Source organism: Bidens hawaiensis, unplaced genomic scaffold (assembly GCF_021521415.1).
Source record: "Bidens hawaiensis isolate Kalapana, Puna unplaced genomic scaffold, B.hawaiensis_p1.1 tig00001382_1, whole genome shotgun sequence".
Classification (NCBI taxonomy): Eukaryota; Viridiplantae; Streptophyta; class Magnoliopsida; order Asterales; family Asteraceae; genus Bidens; species Bidens hawaiensis.
In genome coordinates, this window is record NW_027491078.1 from 2,842,245 (window position 1) to 2,862,567 (window position 20,323).

General features: G+C 34.9%; 1 protein-coding gene across 1 annotated transcript; it reads left to right on the forward strand.

Annotated features, from left to right (window-relative positions):
• Positions 1 to 4,352: 4,352 nt before the first annotated feature.
• LOC143573490 (transcription factor MYB62-like) lies at positions 4,353 to 5,638 on the forward strand. The gene is made up of 3 exons (XM_077058358.1): positions 4,353 to 4,619; positions 4,736 to 4,865; positions 4,952 to 5,638. The coding sequence occupies exons 1-3, from the start codon at positions 4,466 to 4,468 to the stop codon at positions 5,490 to 5,492; spliced, it is 825 nt and encodes a 274-aa protein (XP_076914473.1). The 5' UTR covers positions 4,353 to 4,465; the 3' UTR covers positions 5,493 to 5,638.
• Positions 5,639 to 20,323: the final 14,685 nt, after the last annotated feature.

Below are 20,323 nucleotides of genomic sequence, written 5' to 3' on the forward strand. Positions count from 1 at the left end.
CTTTTAGCATGTGCAACACTTCTACATAAAGGGATTTTGAAAGTTAATTTTGAAACGAGTTAAAAGAAAGTTGAAAGGTTCAGTACAAGTTTAATTTAATAAATCAGTATTTTAATGTTTAGAGTTATCTAATTTGATTTAATTAGTTGAGATAATGTTAGTGTTAGATTATAACTGGGAGAAATATTTGAGTAGGATTAGGATAGTTTTTCTAGTATAAATAGATTGTCTGGGTAATTGTTAAGTGTGATTTTGATCTTAATAAATATTAAAGAGTTGTGTCCCGAAGTTGGGTTACAAAACCCAGTTATTATTTTGTGTGCTTGATACAATTAAGTCCGACAAAGGATGATAGTTTATAAGACTTACCATTGGTCGTATGAGTTTTTATAATAAGTTCGCCTTGAATGGAAAAATCTTCAACTAATTCACGTATTTATAGTAAAAATTACATTGACCATTACTGATATCTTTCGAGTTGAGAAAGATTAATTAAGTTACTTAGACATGTGATGCATGAAGAAAGTGTCGGTCACATCAAAGACTAAAAGAAACTTAATTGCTAATACGTGAAAAGAGCGCATAAGAAATTTTGAACCGGTGTGTAATAACGTGTTGCAAGAATAAAAAGTAATACACTATCGATATATCATTTAATCAGGTAATATTAACAGTAGATGTAATTTTGTTTTTCTTTTTATATTATAAGTATAACTACTTAATTTTCTCATTAATGTTTTGGAAGAATTTTTTTTAGTACAACATGGCATCTACTTGGAATTTCTTGGTGACTCCCCAATCACCTTTCATTTCGATGAAGTTTCTATGTTCTTTAGATTCTTGGAGACAAAAATAAAATAAAATAAAATAAAAAGATAAATTAATGTGATCGATTCACTAATACGTACTTCATTTTTATATTTTATTTTTTCATTTGCCCTATTGTTCATGTTATTACTGTCGAAGCACGAAATGAATCTAATCTGATCCATGACGATGTTTCCACGGATTTTGAGATGAACGAACCACGTCTTGATATTCTTCTTCAGCTGCGCCTGTGACCTGCAATGGTTTTCGGGGGAGTGGAGGTGACAGCTAAGATATCCTGAGGATTTCTTGTTCACAGACACAAAAAAGTGATGGTGGCTCTTATTGAGCATCACCTCTAATAAGGAGGTGGAGACCTCCTTATATAGAGAGTCTCATGGCCACCATCATGGTACCCTAATGGGCCTAGCCCAATTAGGGTTACCTCCACAAAACCCCCCCAGCCCAATAACATTGTATTAGTCCATGTAATAAAATAAGCCAAACATAATAGATTTAAGGTCGTAGAACCGGGTTTTAGTACCATACCCCTACAAGCCCCCCAAGTCCAGTGTTGTCCCACGGATGGCGCCAATGTCGAAGCACGAAATGAATCTAACCTGATCCATGACGATGTTTCCACGGATTTTGAGATGAACGAACCACGTCTTGATATTCTTCTTCAGCTGCGCCTGTGACCTGCAATGGTTTTCGGGGGAGTGGAGGTAACTGCTAAGATATCCTGAGGATTTCTTGTTCACAGACACAAAAAAGTGATGGTGGCTCTTATTGAGCATCACCTCTAATAAGGAGGTGGAGACCTCCTTATATAGAGAGTCTCATGGCCACCATCATGGTACCCTAATGGGCCTAGCCCAATTAGGGTTACCTCCACAAAACCCCCTCAGCCCAATAACATTGTATTAGTCCATGTAATAAAATAAGCCAAACATAATAGATTTAGGGTCGTAGAACCGGGTTTTAGTACCATACCCCTACAATTACTATTATTTAATATTATTTTAAATGTCAACTATTGTTTTTTTCTATTTGTTCTTCATTAAGTATTGTTGCAATTATACCTTCGATAGTTAATTTAATTTTAGCCGTTCAAAAGAAATAGTTTATTTTTAAATATTACATGTTTTACTTGTTAAACTCACATTAAACGCAAAAAGAACGATATTTTAATATACCTGAACTTACTTTAGTAGTGTAGTAAGATGGTTAGGATTTAGAATAGGATGTCATGAGTTCAACTTTTGTTGAGTGTAATATTTAGTCGTAAAAAAATAACTAAACTGACAAACTTTGGGTCAAGTTATTCTGTAAAAGGAGATAAAAATGAGAAACATGAGAAGAATGTACAGTCATACATAAAACTCCTTAAGAAAAAATAAAAAAAGAATCATAACTCAAATTTAATAAAAAAGCAAAAAAAGTAAAAAACATAAAAATATTTCCACCGTCTTCCTCGTTTAAAAAACAAGACACAATGTTGAGGGAAAAAGATCATTGTGTCTTTTTGTTTATCATTGTGTTTTGTGTTTATTTTCTTCATTGATTGTGTCTTTTTTTCTTGATGTTGTGTTTTTTTCTTAATATTGTGTTATATTACTCAGCATTGTGTTATATTTTGTTCAGTATTTTGTTATATTTTGCGATCTATTGTGCATTTTTTTAGTTATAATTGTTTCTGTTGTTCATTTTCGCCATCATGTCTTTTCGTCATTTATTATTTGGACCAGAATGGCGGAGGAAACATTTGAGTTTTTAATTTTTTTTCCATTTTTTATTTATATCTTGAGTTATGATTTTTTTTTTAGTTTTTTGCTTATAGGCTTTTTGTGTGACCACAAATACTTCTCACACTTCTTATTTTTGTATTCATTTGTATTTTAACATTTCCCTATAAATTTAAATTAATGTTAACCTTTGTTGAGTGTAATATTTAGTCATAAAAAAATAACTAAACTTATAAACTTAAACTAACACGTTTTTTGTCAAAATATGGTGATAGTTTAAATCTCGAGATTGTAAGAATATATGTAGTTTATGAGTACACTTGTAGGGTTGGTTCAACGATTTTGGATGTCTAGATCGAAATAAGATTTTGTGATCTTTTTATAATAATTGTGAATTTAAAAAAAAATGTTTTTAACCGATCTCAAACTCACGACCCACAGTTAAGCAATACACAAGTTTACCACCTAACCAATATATAATTTTGAGTTTACTTTGCCGCAATTATATATATATATATATATATATATATATATAATGTATTTTTTATTTGAAGACCTTAATTACATGTGAGCCTAAGCCTTTATTTAATTTCGCTAGCCCACCGGCCATCCTGTAAACTTGTGTGAGTTGCTCTAAAAAAAAGTTAAATAAGAAAACACTTATCTATATGTTTATGGATAAAAAAATGGAACGTACGTAAAATATTATTTATCTATATCTTTCTATATTTATTATTTCTGTTCAACTTTATATATTTGTTATCCCCAATATCAAATAATTAAACAAATCATTGCATCTTTATTAATTTGCTCCAAATAGAAACCCACAAAATAATAACCTTATCTAATAAAAACGTAGAAATTAGTGATGATGATCTAAACTATGCCCATATCACCCAAAATACCAACAACTTTCAATAAAATCTATTAAAAATCAATCGGTTTTGTTTAATATATATAGCAACATATAACCATGCATGCATGCTTTATTCTGAATTTGTTTATAATCCATTTGGTTGGTTATAATCGAAGAACATATTATATTATTATTGTATTGATCTAGAAGATGAAATATCTTCTTTTTATTTTAATGTTGTTAAAAAGATTTAATATTTGGTGAGGATAATGTGGAGTGACTCAAAGCGTGCAGCCTGCAGCCATTGTGAGTCTCCAAAAAATTGGCAATGAATCACATTTTTAATGTTCATACAAAGAGCACTACTTTCACAAGTTTACTCAATTGCATGCCAAGACAAATCCACATCTTAGAAAAATTCCCACTTGCCTTCTTTATTTGTATTTATCTATAACTTCAGTATTATATATATATATACACACACACTTTCCCTATATATATATATATATATATATTGAATATTCTTGTTTTAGAGAACAATGTTAAATGAATTATACTTTAGGTATTTATAGTAATTACCGTCTAGTGACACCTAAAAATGTCGCTAGAACTGTGAAAAAAAAAGTGAGTTACTATGTATGTGTATAGGTGTGTTATATAAATTAAAAAACGCACAAAGACCGGTCTAAATTTATAGTATCAATAATATACAGCTTTGGACGTAGATTTAAGATCAAGAGTTCAATTCCCATAGTGTACAATGTTTAGTTGTTCAACAAAAAATATGAATATCATAAATTCGTATTTATCTTTTATCTTTTATATGTCACTAAAATACTTTTGCTAATAAATTTAATCCAAAACCCTTTGCAGGAGAAGCAACCTTATCAAGAGTATGTACTTGTCTATATTCTTTAAAGTTTGAGAATAAAACCCTCTTGGTATTCTCTTTATATCATTACCCATATAAAACCTCCACTAGGTTCCCCAATCATTCTAGTCCCAAAAACCTCACTAGCATCTATAATTCTTCCCCCTTTATTACTTTCTAACTTCCATGAGGGCTTCTAAGAAGATCACTAGTTCTTGCAATGAACAACAACTCGAAGAGCTAAGACGAGGGCCATGGACGCTTGATGAAGATAATCTTCTTATTCATTACATTACTTGTCATGGCGAAGGACGATGGAATTCCCTAGCAAAAGCTTCAGGTAACCGAGCATAACCATGATACAAAAGATTGTTAATGATCATAATATACGATTTCACGATTCTATACCTTTTTGTGGTTTTAGTTGTGAGTTTTGTATAATCTTGTTTCTTTTAGGATTAAAGAGAACGGGGAAAAGTTGTAGGCTAAGATGGTTGAATTACCTAAAGCCAGATGTTAAGCATGGAAATCTTACACCACAAGAACAAATCTTGATCCTTGAATTGCATTCCAAATGGGGTAATAGGTGAGTTGATGTTTATATGATCACACATAAAGAAGTTATCTATGTTAGTCTTTTATGTTCTAAAATTTAACTTTGTTGTGTTCAAGATGGTCCAAAATTGCCCAAAACTTGCCAGGAAGAACAGATAACGAGATTAAGAACTATTGGAGAACAAAAGTACAAAAACAAGCTCGCCATCTCAAGATTGACTCTAATAGCAAGATATTCATTGAAGCGCTTCGTCAGTATTTGTTACCAAGATTGATAGAAAAGGCGGAGCTTAGTTCACCGTCATCATCATCTACTTCAACCTCCACTATGGAAGCTAACCAAAAGTTCTTGAGCTCTCAACCACAAGGCAAAGAATCCCTAATGGAGAATACAAGTTCAAACTTGAACATTTATCCATCAAACTCCAAGAGAATCATGTTTCCATACGTGCCCGAAAGCTCACACCAAAGCAATGGTTACATTGTTGACAACAATAACTTTGATGTTATGAGTTTCAACCAGTCAAACACGCAAGAATTTATGTCGAGTGACATGCCAGCGTTCGAGTTCCAGATGGAAGGGATTGATTGGACGAGCAATGAGTTAGCAGATGACACCTTTTGGAACATGGATGAATTGTGGCAGTTCAAGAAGTAATATACTTTTATAAAAAAATAATAATTTTTACCAGAAAAAAAGTAGCAAAAGCAAAATTTTAAAACATTACTGTATGATGATTATAATATATGCCATCACATATAAGTTATAATTATTGGGTGGTGTGGCTAATAGTTAGTGATATATTATTTTGTTCTATGTGTTGGTGGGGTTTGTTACCCCAAATGTCAAGTCTTTAGAAGAATTATGAAGAGAGTAAACTATAAAGTCTATTATGCCCTTTAAACTTCTAAAGTTCAAAATGATATGAATGTTAATGGGATATATTGTTGTTGAATATATATTACTACTATATGTTAACAATGACGTGAACGTCTTTTCTTTCAACTTTAATATGCCTTTTAGTATAGTTAAGGCAATCATTAGTGTCATGTCTCAATATCGAAAGTATGACTTAAGGATGAGCTTAAGTCGGTTTAGTTTGGTTCAATTGTAGGGTCATATCAAAACTATAATCAGTATTCTGGTTATGAATTTTCATAATGGATGATTTCAACTTTCAACTACAAGTGTTTTAGTTTATTCAGTTAATCGTCATTTCTAGCGTGAGTCAAGTCAAGGTGGATTGTGTTAATAAATCAAATTAAGATCAAAAGTGAAATAATAATCATACTAATAATAATAATATTAATATTCAGGGAGAAGTCATTATACATAGAATCATAACTGAACCATAAAACTCAGTTACAGAAATCCTAACCGGAACAGCAATATTACACTTGCTACACTCTTTTTGAGCATGAAAAGATCATTTTTATATACGATGTTACACATAGAAAAGAACAAGATGTATGAAAAACCTTAGAAAGTCCAAATGCAATGTAACAAGTGGAATTCAAGAATACAAAAATCAAAGAAAGATGATTACAAAGATTTATATTGATCATGATCATGATCATGGGCAAAAAGATAAATTGAAACCAATCATAATTGGTGAGATAGATAAGTAACAAGTGGAAAAGATGGGGATGATAGTGACCAAGTGGAAGTTTAAGAAACAATATTCAATGATTGAGCACTCGCTTGCTTCATTTTGTGTGAGTACTAGGTACATGTATTATATCACTTTGTTTTGTTCCTAGGGGTCTACCACGTGTTGATGATGTGATTATGAATTAAATATCAGTTTTCATAGATTGTCGTTTAAACCATGATGTGGGGGTCTAAAATCCATAGCATCCCAAGGAAACAATACTTTGTGTAGTCGTAATCATAGCAATCAATAACATATCTTCGGTAAGTGGCCACAACTTGAGTGAAGAGAATACGAATTCACGAGTTAAAGACATCAAGTCATATTGCTTTCGCTTAGGTACGTTGCATACTTGATCCGACGAGACCATAAATAAACTGAAAAGTGAAAGAAAATAAGAAATAGGCGTAAATGAGTTAAGTTGCTTGATAACTAAAAGCTTAAATTTAACATAGCTTACATGTGTTCGAGCCCAAGCTTAAACATAAATTGAAGCTCGATCATTTATTAAATGAGCTGATCATCACAAGTTTGACTGAGCTTGGAAGCCAAAAGAGTCTATTATTCATATAAATATAATATGATACTTCATTAAATATTGTAAATATCTATTATATAGTAAATATATATAGATTAAAACAAACTAAATGATATACATAGAAAAGTTCATAAAGCAGAAATAATAAGTATCCTAATTGTTCCATTGAAGTCAATAAAAAAAAGATTTGTTCCTCTAAATTCACTTAACCTTTCTCAAATGCTTCAATTTGCAAGACTTTTTTTTATAAATGTTAAAACTTCTAGTAACTTAGATGACATCGAGCTCAGCTACTAATTTTCAACCCTTGAACCATGATCTAGACTAAAACTTTGTGCTAGTAATTTAAGTCTAAACTAGTGGGATCAATAACGCATGTTGCAGCAGACGGGAACTCGATCGGTTTCGATGTATTCGCTATAGCAAACAAAAGAAAAATCCTACAAGATAATCTTTTTAAGTGAGATCAATCCCGTACGCTGTAATGGATAATAATTTAATCGGTTTTAGTGCACTCACTATAGTAAACGAAAGAAAGAGCATATAAAATATATTCCTTGAAAAACAAATCAGAAAGGAAAAAAAATTAAGAATCAAGTTTAAAAAAACAAATAAAATTAAAAAGAAATGAACAAAATAAATAGAAAATATACAGGAAGAGATAACGGGCGCGCCCATGTGCTCAAAACAACGACCAACACCTTAAAACACACTACAATTATCAAAAGACCGGCTAGCCGGCTAGGAAGCTTTATTCATTAAGCGATCTAATTAATATATATTATAAATTTTCGTGGTGGCTGGTATCGAACAATACCACTTTTAATACATGGTATAACTTTGGTTATTTTTAACCTAGCCAAACCAGACTGGAACAAAAACCAAACTTTTGCTATAACATGATCCTAATGATCCTAATGCGAAAAAAAAACATGATCCTTATGCGAGTCTAAGTAGGCTCTACGACTCAGGCTTATGGTCAATTTTACAGTACTCTTAGCCTATACTAGCGTGCAATTTTTCAATAAAACAACAATTATCATTGAAAAATCTTGAAGAGTAAACTGCGATTTTCATCTCCGTGGATTATCTAAATCTGCGGTTTTAGTCCAATAGTTTCAAATTTGCGATTTTCGTCCTTGTGGTTTCATTTCACTTGCAATTAAACTCAAATTCACTAATCCTATTAAGTTCAGTCGTTAAACCCATCAACGTGCCCTTCACGTGAGGGGCAATTTTGTCCTTTTTCTTCGCAAATAAACCACAATCCTAATTCACAAGCCCCTTACATGAGGGGCTGTGGTGTATTTTTTTTTTTGGGTGGGAGGGAGGAGGACCAAACTGCCCCTCACGTGAAGGACACGCTGATTGGTTTAACAACCAGACTTAACGGGATTAGTAAGTGAAAAGAAACCACAGAGACGAAAATCACAAATTTGAAACTATTGGACTAATACCGCAGATTTTAACAAACAATAGGGACGTAAACCGCAGTTCACTCAATCTGGAAAGATTATGGAAAGTTCAAGTGACAAACCGACAACTCCCTCCTATGACAAGAGATCTTGAATCGTCTATGTCAACTTAAAAATCGTTGGCTTCTTATGACCAAAAGCGAGATATGTGAAAGTTCAAGGATGGTAGTAAAGAGTAAAGCATATAAAACCTCATATCAAGTTTACTATCCTCCAAAAACAAGGATCAAATCATATTGAATTTGATGGACAGCTTGATTTACGGTGGCTGCTTTCTTATGTGGTCCGGATTTCACTAAAATACAAGTCACGGGTCCACTGCATACTTTTCACATTTTCAAGACATCAATTTAAACATAAACATCAGTGTTATAAATTATGTTATAACCAAAAGTTGAATACAACGTGTTTTAATTTAAACATTATTAATTATTATTATTTATTTTATTTTTTTTTCAACGTATAAATGTCACACTGGAACTCAAAATGTCACAAAATGTATACTGAAAAAAAAAACTATGCAAGCAAACTTACCTTTGGTTTCATCTTTTTGTCAAGCCATACTCGGCGTGTACAGGGATGACAAACGAAACTTGAACGTGAACCTGATGGGCAAACCAAAGACCCGAAACATCTGAGACAGTCATTCAAGTATGAGATTAGTTTAAAATATTTCTGTTGGTATGATATAAACATATATGATATTAGGTGATGCCAGACTTGTTTACCCAAAACAAATATAATCTTTTACCTTAACTATATTTGTAAACTTTTTTTGTCCATGTGGATAGAAATAGAAGAAACTACTAACTCACTAAGTTCCATTTTTTTCTTAATTTAGTTTTTCTTGATAAAAAAGTAAGAGTGTATTTGGCAATCTCAACGAGTAACTTTAAACAAACTAACGGGCATATCCAGTGAGTACTGAGATAGTTATTGGACACGGCTTTATAATCAGGTGTGGAACTTGGATTATTAAAACTCGACCTGTTGCCATCCCTAAATGTGTAATTTTAACAACAGTTTTTTGTCATTATCTGAAATACCACTTTTGTAAACTTGATTGGAATGTGGAAATGCATATATGCATAGCATGATTAGTGATTAGCATTATTAGTTAAGCGCACGAGGATTAATTATATCAGCATTAATTATGCACCTAAGTAGAACGTTTTTTGCTTCTCACTCTTTCCTTTCTGAGGTTAATATATATTACTTTGATTGTTCGTTTATGTATATAAACTACATGTGTAGCTATGCAGATAATATATGCAGGTTATATTACCTTTATTATGCACAAATTTTTAAAGAAAAGAAGCATTGATCAACGTTTTAGATTCGCTATTTTTGTTCTTGCGATTATTTCGTGTTCCATATTGTAAAGCGGGGTGTTAACTATAAAGCCTTAAGATTAATAATAGAAACACAATTCAAATATTGAACAAAAATATATAGTAAAACATACACTATAGTTCCCGTACATGATATTCAACACGCTCCAAACGTATAAAAAAATCATCACATTAGACCACACTGCTATTGCACATCCTCCAGCAGTAAACATGATTAAATCTGCGGCATTCATTCATGTGGTTTGTCTAAATCTGCGGTTTTAGTCCAATAGTTTCGAATTAGCGATTTTCGTCCTTGTAGTTTCATTTCACTTGCAATCAAACCCGACCCCACTAACCCCGTTAAGTCTGGTCGTTAAACCCCTCAGCATGCCCCTGGTGTGAGGGGCACTTTTGTCCTTTTTCTCCACAAATAACCCCAGCCCTAATTCGCAAGCCCCTTCACGTGAGGGGCTAGGGTGTATTTGGGAAGAAAAAAAACAAAACTGCCCCTCACATGAGGGCACACAGATGGTTTAACGACAAGACTTAACAAGGTTGGTGGGGTCGGGTTTAATTGTAAGTAAAATGAAACCACATGGACGAAAATCGTAAATTTGAAACTATTGGACTAAAACCACGGATTTAAACAAACCATAGGGACGAAAATCGCAATTCACTCTTTATTAAAAGATTAGATACATATTACAACCTACTAGTAATCCCGATTCCTGTAACGAAAGCATTAACTGTGTTGAAGTGACACCCGTACGCCTCAATCCAGTAAATGTCATCGAACGAGGATCTTCCTATCCATCCACATTAATTTTGTCCCTTGCAGAATGTTACAAAGTTTATTTCAATGGAACAAAATTATATCACTTCGTACACGTGACATGTCGTACATGTGAGATATCTACAATAACTTTCATCTTCAACTGTATGAATTGAACTTGATGTAACACTTGCTGTTATTTAGTAAACTAAATAATTTGGTTTGCTAATTGTTGATTCATGCACCGTCTCATGAAAAAAGATAATAAGCATTAGGGTAAACTAAAGTTTTCGACCTTTATGTATAGTAGCTTGCGTCTCGTGTTGATGGTTAGGTAAAAGTTAGTTTTATTATATATTAATTAGTTATATTTAGGTTAATAAACGAATGAACATTGGTACTTCAAGCATTGTTTACGTGTTTTTGGGATATTGGAAGCTATGGAGCTTAACGAGGATATTTACGGGCTTGGAACGAAGATCGAGAAGTGAAAGATTGGAAGTGCACGCATCACGAGGCATTCAAGAAAAGAAAAAATGAAAATTTGATATTTTACATCTTCGCGATACGCGAAGATGCAAAGAAAGGGAACTTCGCGATACGCGAAGTTGCAGGAACTCGGCCGCGACTATTTTGTCCTTCGCGATACGCGAAGAAGCACCCTTTTACATCTTCGCGATACGCGAATATGCTTAAGTCGGCCAAAAATTTAGGTTTTGCCTTATATAAACCCCTTAACCTCCCCATTCGGCTAATAACGATTTCCAGAGGCAAAAGAGGCTGTGTTAGACGACTTCTCACCATTCCAAGGCTTCCGGTTCATCTCGGGTTTGCATGTTCATCATAGATAAGTGTTTTGACATTATGATTATGTTTGGCTAAGTCCTTTGTTCATTTTAGGCTAGGGTTTTGTGTAATTCCTCTTGAGACCAGATTTGCTATGCTTAAAGTTATGAACTTGATTTGAGTTATTGCTTTTATCTTGTTTAATTGATTGCTTGGTTGTTTAAACAATTTATATTTGCGATTATTGATTAGTGCATCACTTGTTTGGTTTTGTTCATCAACACTTAGGGTTAAGCTCTTGTGTCATTGAACTTATAATCATCGGTTCATGCTACTTAATTAGTTGTCATAAAACATAAATTGGTAATTGTGTAGATCGAGTTCAATTGTGTCAACAATTCGGTTAGGGTATCGTTTGTCATCACAATCAAACTACTAGGTCTAGTAATTACTGCGCAATCAAGACAAGTAAACATGTGATTAAGTTGAATGTCACATTATCCGAACCTAGAATGAATACTTTTAATTAATATTGTTTACAAATCTTTTTAAGTAATAATTAGTTTTAAATTAAATTTTTTTCTAAAAACCGCTTGACATCGTCTGTCCGCTTAGATTAAATAATTAGTTATAAATCAAATAAACTTGCATTTTCCTTGAGTCCCTGAGGAGACGACCTTACTTTCCTGTACTAGTTATAGGTATTTAAGTCTTTAATTAATTGTTTTTGAGTAGATCGCGACAACCTACGTCAAAATGGCGCCGTTGCCGGGGACTCAATGCGCTTAGTGCTAGTTTAGTTTAGTTTAAATTAGCGTAATTTAGTTTAATTTCTTTTCTTCGTTGATTTTACGAGGGTGTGCTTGTTTTTGGTGTGCAGTTAATCTTTCAGGTTGATGCATACGAGGTTTGCTCGAGACAAGGAGGTGTTGCAGTTTGATCCTGAGATTGAGAAAACCGCGAGAAGAAACCGAGCAAAACAAAGAAGGGGTGAAACTTCAATACCGAAAGAAGAATACATGAATCATCAAGAAGATAACCCCTACCCGGTTCCACCGGTGTTTCAACCCGATAACCTTAACCTGCCGCACAATCGAGAACAACCCATTCCACAAAATGTCCCACAAAACATTCCACAAAACCCACCAATCCATGAACTACCACCATTCAACCCACCCATTCACCAAAACCGAAACCCGAGAGCTCAAAGAAGATATCAAATGAGAGATGATCGTTCAATCAGGTCTGAACCACCGCACAATAGAGTCGAGTTCGAGTATGATAGGCGGAGGGGATTTGACGATTTTGATGAATTCGAGGATGAAGAGGAGATGGAAGACGTGCAAGGGGATCGGTATTATAGAAGACAACAACAACCTCCCAGAAACCGAACACCCGAGCCCGCTCAACCACCAAGAAACCGTCGAGAAAGAGAAAGACAAGATCCCCGCGAGCCTCAGTTTCCCGAGTATGGATTTGACGATGGGGTCCCGAGGGCATTCATTCCACCGCCCGTTGGGGGGGTTCAAAGCCACTTCATTCCACAAGTGGCCACAAACCCGCTTCCCATTGTGATTCCGGTTAGAGAAGGAAGAACGTTTTCAGTGAGGCAAAGCAACCTGACCGGGATGCCTACTTTTCATGGGAAAGCATCAGAAGAACCGTACTTGCACTTGAGCGAGTTTAATGCGATTTGTGCCACCATCTCGAGTCAAGGGTTTTCTGCTTATGAAGTCAAGCTAGTTGTGTTTCAGTTCAGCCTTAAAGATCTAGCGAAGCAGTGGTTCTTGTCCTTACCGTCAGCAAGTATCTATATGTGGCAAGACCTGGCTCAGCAATTCTTAGACGAGTATTACACACCGCAAAGAACTTCCAAGGCCCGAACCTCCATCAGAAATTTTCAGCAAAGTTCGGGTGAGACATTTCATGAGGCATTTACTAGATTCAAGAGGTTGTTGAAAACTTGTCCACATCACGGGATTGCGTTGTGGGAGTTGATTAAGGCATTTCATGACGGGTTATCGAGTGGCGTTGTGTGTGATCTTCAGTCGACCACAAATGAGTCGTTTTTGACTAGTGATGAGAATGAATATTGGCAACACTTGGAAAGACATGCAATGAACTCAAAGAGGCAAGCTCAGTTGAATCACATGGTAAAAAGGGCGGTTGTGAAGGCCGTGGATAGTAATGAGTCAGATGTTCGTATGGTGAGGTTGGAGAGAAAGTTGGATCAGTTGATGGGTGTGGGAGTAAAAGAAAAAGGTAAGTCAGGAAAGGCATATCCAGTTTGTGAGGGTTGTGGTGGAATAGGCCACGTAGTGGCTACCTGTGGGGTTGTGTTGGAAGACGAAGAAGAAGAGGAAAAGAGGAGGTGAACTTTGTTCAGGGTGAGAAGAGATACAATATGTAACACCCAGGCTAAAGCGGAAACGCCTGAGTGTGACATACAGATTGTTCAAACACACGTGACACTATTAGGTGACCATAAATACATTATTTCATTTAAATCATCATGTAACACAAGTTTATCAAATAATACAAGTTGTAACAAATAAATAAACAAATGATAAGTTGTTCTTTGAATATCCTATAAGCATGCTATGTGTCTTCTAACTTTCATCCTCGTGTCTCTCACCTGTAACATATGTATAAAATAAAGTCAGCTACGAACATAGCTGGTGAGATCCCACAGTTTGATAATACGTAAAAATCATACAATTCCATGAAACTTGTGAAATAAGCACATAAGGGTTCTTTACACTCGATGCAATGGACCAGAGTGTAAAGAACAAACGAAGGTCCTTTCCAGTTGGGGCTACCAACGTACTCGGATATGAGGTCCCTTTTCCACTCGTTACAAATAGACCTGAGTGCAAAGAGGGCCGTATGATCATACTTATTGAGGCAACCACTGAGCAAGTAATCAAGTAAACACACAAGTCCATGTAATGAATTGTAGTTTGTATATAACTCGATAAATCATTGAGTAAATAGGATACATATGCTACCCCAAAAATATAAAAGCGTTAAAAAGGGGTTGTGAGAAACTCACCTCGAAGTCGAAGACAAACTTGTAATATAAACCGAAAGCACAATAATGAAATCAAAGCAACCGATCATCTTGAACTATAAATAAAATACATACGAAAATTTAAAGACTAGCTAACGGGATAACAAGAGTTAATTATTTAGTTAAAGGGATTTTGTATTGTATTGATGTATTTTATAACATATTATAATTTTTTTTATAAAATATTATTATTAAGTTTTAATGGAATTTAGCGATTTGTAATATTTCAATAATAAGCTAACGCTAAAATGAGGGTAATGGTATTTGCGAATTACGGATTTTAGCAGCATGTTTATCCCGAAAATAGTTATTTTAACGACTAAAGTTTAACGAGATGAACGCTAACGAAGTATAAGGCTAACGAATTATAAACTAACTTTAACGGTTTAAATTAATTTAATACTTTAATTAATAATTTATTGTTAATGGGAACTTTTATATTTATAGGAAAATGAATTAAAGTTTATGAGATAAGGTTTAACAAATTAAGTGTAATGAATTAAAGTTAGTGAATTAATTATAACGTAGTCGAAATTTATAAACTTCAATTTTAACGATGTAAAGTTAATAACGTAACAAAAATATGATTTAGTTTTTATTGGTTTTAACGAAATATGGTAGTTGGGTTTTAGTTGAAAACGATAAGTTATAATTTATAAAAATTTTATTTAGTTTAAAAAAAATAATTTTATTCAATCTATTATGATTTTTAATTAACTTAATTGATTTAAAAATACAAAGAAATAGCTAAAAAAAATAACCAAAAGACCAGGCATTGGCCCGGGTCTCCATAACAACAACACAATAACTTACCACCAGACCAGATTGCATATTTGAAACAGAAACAGAGGTAAACGTATTTATATTATAGTTCAATATTCATCATCTTTCTATCAAACCCTAGGATTTAAATTCGTTTAATCCGTTCCATGTTTGTTTAGATTATGCTAGGGGTTTTGATTGTCGGATAAAAATGAATGAAAACCATATAAAAATTACCTAATAATATTAAGGAATGACGACGAACCATGGCTTGCCGGAAAAACAAACTTTGAAGACCGATTACGATATTGTAGATTGTTTCTTTTGTTTGATTTTGATGCTGTGAGCGATTTTAGATGAGTGTTAAGAACTTATTTATACTATCAATTTGAGTGTTCAACGATTGCAGGCCTTAAATGAATTTCGTTTATTCCGGCGGCGGTTACGATGGACATTACGGGATTAATTCGCTTAACATTTGGTGTTATAACGCGTTATTGATGATGAATAAGGGGTTTTTAGTTGGGTTAATACATGCGTTTTGGGGTTAAATTGGGTCGCCAGAACTTCAAAGCTTCGTCGGAAAATACATCGGCCTGAAAAACGTTAGTGGTATGGCTGGGAATGAAAGTTTAAATGTCGTTTTACAATATTAGTCCCTGATCTTTCATAGCCCTTTTAAAACTGAAAAACAAAATATAATTACATTAATAACCTCTCATGTTTCAGGATATCTTTAATTAAAAGTTAAAGTATAAGTACCAAATTAATCCTCCAACTTTGGAATGTGTTATAAACGTAGTAAAATCTTCGACGTTATCAAAGATATACCCGAATAGCTTGCAGCTTGTTTAACATTAATAAGACCTTATACTTCGGAGTTTTGTTAATTGAATAAAATGAATAATTTAAAGAACGAACACTAAAGTAAATCCTCGTGAGTATTATATTAACGATGAATGTCAAACACGAATACAAGTAAACAACGAGATGGCTCGGTTTAACGAATGCGAATAAATAAAGATACCAAAATGGTGATTGTCGCGTAGAAAACGTGCAACAAAAATTAATTAATAACATTAGAATATATACATATATATTAACAAAACCGAAAATTCAAAAATAGGTCAGGTTTTCGTGTTTTCAAAAGTAACGAATGTTACACAATAATAATATAAATTCAAACACCTATCACCCGGGCCTCTGAAACCACCCCAACTTCAGCTACGGAAACCCGAACACGCAACAAAACCAGAATTTTCAAGGTAATTCCCAAAAAGCAGGTTATCAGTCAAATCAGCGTCAATATGGGAACGAGAGGGGTAGCAGTCAAAGCGGGTATAATCAAAGAGAGTCGGGAGGTTATAATAAGGTTTATCAGAAGAGTTATCAGCAGGGTCAACAAAGTCAAGGGGCAGCTCAAGGTCAAGGAAATTCTTTGGGTAATAAGGAAGAGCCGATTAAATATGTGATGGACTTCATGAAGCAAATGAAAAGGATAAAGAGGCTCAGAATAAAAGCGTGAATCAAAGATTAGAGCTCCAAGAGAAAGCTAATGCTGCGAGAGACAAACAGGTGAGCCAGCTTGCAGAAGAAGTGGCTAGTTTGAAGAGGAATCCATCCAAGCTACCAAGTGATACTGTGAAGAACCCGAACCATTGGAGTAGCAGTTCATCAAATGGTAAAAACATACACCTTAGTGCAATCACCATTGAAGATCATGGGGTGAACGACACGGTTGAAGAATTTGAAATAGGGGCACCACTTATTCCCATACAGATTGGCGAGTTCAAGACCACCAAGGCGCTAGTTGATTATGGTGCGAGTATAAGTGTTCTACCGGGGAGTGTTTATGACCGGTTTGAGTTTGGACCTTAATAAGAAATTGACACCACATTGGTGTTTGCTGATTTCACTTGAAGACGACCCCGAGGGAAGTTGATTGGAGTTGCAGTAAAGGTTGGTGAGTTTTATTATCCTGAAGATTTTCTTGTTTTGGATTATGAACCGGTAGAGAATGAAGAAGATCCGAGAGTGATATTGGGGAGACCGTTTTTGGCAACATCAAATGCTCAAATCAATTGTCGAGACGGAACAGTGTGCATGGCCTTTGGTAATCGTAAGTTAGTTTTGCATATTTTTTCAAATTCATTTGATTATTCTTGTGAAAATAAATCTTTTAGGTCAGGTGCCACTAACATGTGTCTTCCTCATATAAGTGAGGATGACACCAAAGAAGAAAGTTTTGTGTTTAATAGGTCGAAGCGGGAGAGAGAAAAGGAGGAGCTATGTGTGGTAGAGATACATGTTGCAGATGTGGCAACTGCCCCAAATCCGACCCGACCCACCCGTTTTCGGATCCGATTTTTAAGATTTAAAATTTGATTATAATCTTTATAAATTTATCTTATATGTATATATATATATTACTAATAATAATGATAATTCCTTTCCGCCGTCCCGCCCCTTTTTCTCTCTTGTCGCCGTCCCGCCCCTTTTTCTCTCTTGTCGCCGTCCCGCCCCTCTGCTTAACCCTTAAGCCTTGAACCCCTTTTTCTCTTAACTCTTTGCTTGACCTTTGGTTCTTCCCGCCTAAGGATGTCTGCGCAGCTCCACGCGCCAGACTCCTTACAAGGAAGCCTGCGTGAAGAACAGCTGTTCCTGCGTTACGCGAGACGAACTGTTCCCGCGGCGCGCAAAGGATTGTAGTTCTTCCCGCGGCGCGCTAAGGATTGTAGTTCTTCCCGCGGCGCGCTAAGGATTGTAGTTCTTCCCGCGGCGCGCTAAGGATTGTAGTTCTTCCCGCGGCGCGCAAAGGATTGTAGTTCTTCCCGCGGCGCGCTAAGGATTTTAGTTCTTCCCGCGACGCGCTAAGGATTGTTCTGTCTGCCTTCGCCCTCGCGCACTCAAGCCTTCTCGCGCTAGACACTTAAGTCTTTTCTCCAGTTTAAGCCAGCCTGTATGCTTTTGAAATATCTTATCTTCTGTGCTATACCTGCCAAGGTATGGGCACAGTAGGTCAGATCTGACATCTGTCCGAAAAGTCACTTTCGGCGCAGCTTGCTTACCAACCCTCTTGGTTGTCAGAAAAAGTAACTGACATAATCTTTTAAAATCTTCTTTTCCATGTCTTGTGCAGTACTTTGACTGACCCCTCCCATGCTATGAACAGTAACCTGTCAGCCTTCCCCATCCCCTGCAGCTGCCACCATATCTTTTGCTTGTGATATCTTTTGCTTTCGATATCTTTTGCTTTGATTTGATAAGATCTTTTTCCCCAATTCAAGGGATGTGTTCCCTAGGGTTTTCCTATAAATAAAACTAATTTCTTGGATAATTAAACACTACACTCAAGCACTTAAACACTCCCCAAAATCTTTCTCCCTTACTCTCAACCGAAGATCCTCAGCAACGCCTCCACTCCCCTCTTTGCATCCGTCTTCTCTTCTTTTCTGCCCAGAAATCTCGGTAAATATATAATATATAATTTTTTTTTAAAATAATTTGTTTAAGTGACTTGCATATATTCAAGACATAAAAACCAATCGTTAAACCAATAACCTCTTATTTATAGGTTAACTTTCGCTTGTTTAAAAGTTGGTTCTTACGTTATCTTTCAACGCACTTTTTACAAGTGAGTAATCCCGTACCTAATCCCCTTTTATTTTTAATGTTTTGGGATGTTCATGTGTTCGTACAACTTGAGTCTTAAACTTGTTTATGAAATTATGTGCGCAAAACCCATGTGTTATGGACGTTTACTAGTGTTGTATATTTGTATGTGTGGATCATTAACCACTTTGATCGGCCTATTCCGAAGTTTTCATGGATCCATTAGATGAACACGGGAGACCTATTGTTACGATTTTCTTGATTTGTTTGCACATACACGAATGATTATTTGTTTTTGCTCGATTTGGAGCACGCTATGAACTATGAGCTATGATCTATTTAGGCTTGATCACAATCTGTTTACACACTATGTTGAACACCAGTTATACACATGTTGCGCGCAGTGCTTTGTTATTATCTATATATATCTATTAAACTTGATTTCTCACCGACATGCAAGTGTTGACGTTTTATTTTAACACATGTTCAGGTTTGCTGTAGTTGCTTTTGGAAACTCGAGGACACGTAGGATGTTTTCTTTTACTTTGGACCTAGTTTAAAATATAACAAGACAAATTTATGTATTTGAATATTATGAGTTATGATATGTGATTTATGTTACTTTATGGTGTGTTATGCGCATGCGCAATGAAATGTATTTATTAAATATTGACACCCAAATAGTGTCACGAGTAATGAAACAATTCGTAGCGCCCCGATGTATAATCCGCCATCGGTCGGGGTGTTACAGATTGGTATCAGAGCTCCGTGACTTTAGGATTAGGTGGTTAGACGTAACGACCTAGAATACCTAAGATTCCCTTCTCGCGCATGAGAAAAATCTCATGATTTCGCGCTAATTGTTAATTACTCGATATTTATAAAATATGCTTGCGCATACGCAGCACATGATTTCATGTTTTATCCGCGATCTTTCGATTTTTATTGTTAAATTTCAATTCGTTTCTTTACTTACATATTCGTTTGTTGTTGGGACTTAACATTGAAAATCCGAAAAGTCATGGTGATACATGAATAGTTGATTTTCAATCCCCATTAACTTTATGTTCTAAAATTGAAGATTTGAAAAGTCATGGTGATACATGAATTGTCAATCTCCAATACTCATTTACTCGTATATTTTAAATTGAAGATTTGAAAAGTCATGGTGATGCATGAATTGTCGATTTTCAATTCGAATTCATTTCCTGTATTAAGTTTGCATTTAAATTCATATTTTTACTTCAAAATTTGATAGCATTTAACTCCGCGAAACAAGCTTTACAATGATATACTTTGCGCTAAAACGATTTCCCATACCAAGATATTAACAAAAACTAAAACTTTTATAGAATGCCTCCGCTATCAGCTCGCCGTCATCAGAGGAGAGAAGCCTCGCGCAGACGTATGCAGCGTCGTTCCCAGGAAAAGGCCGCCGCAATAGCCCAAGCCTTAAATCAAAATAATACCAACCCCTCCGGATACAAT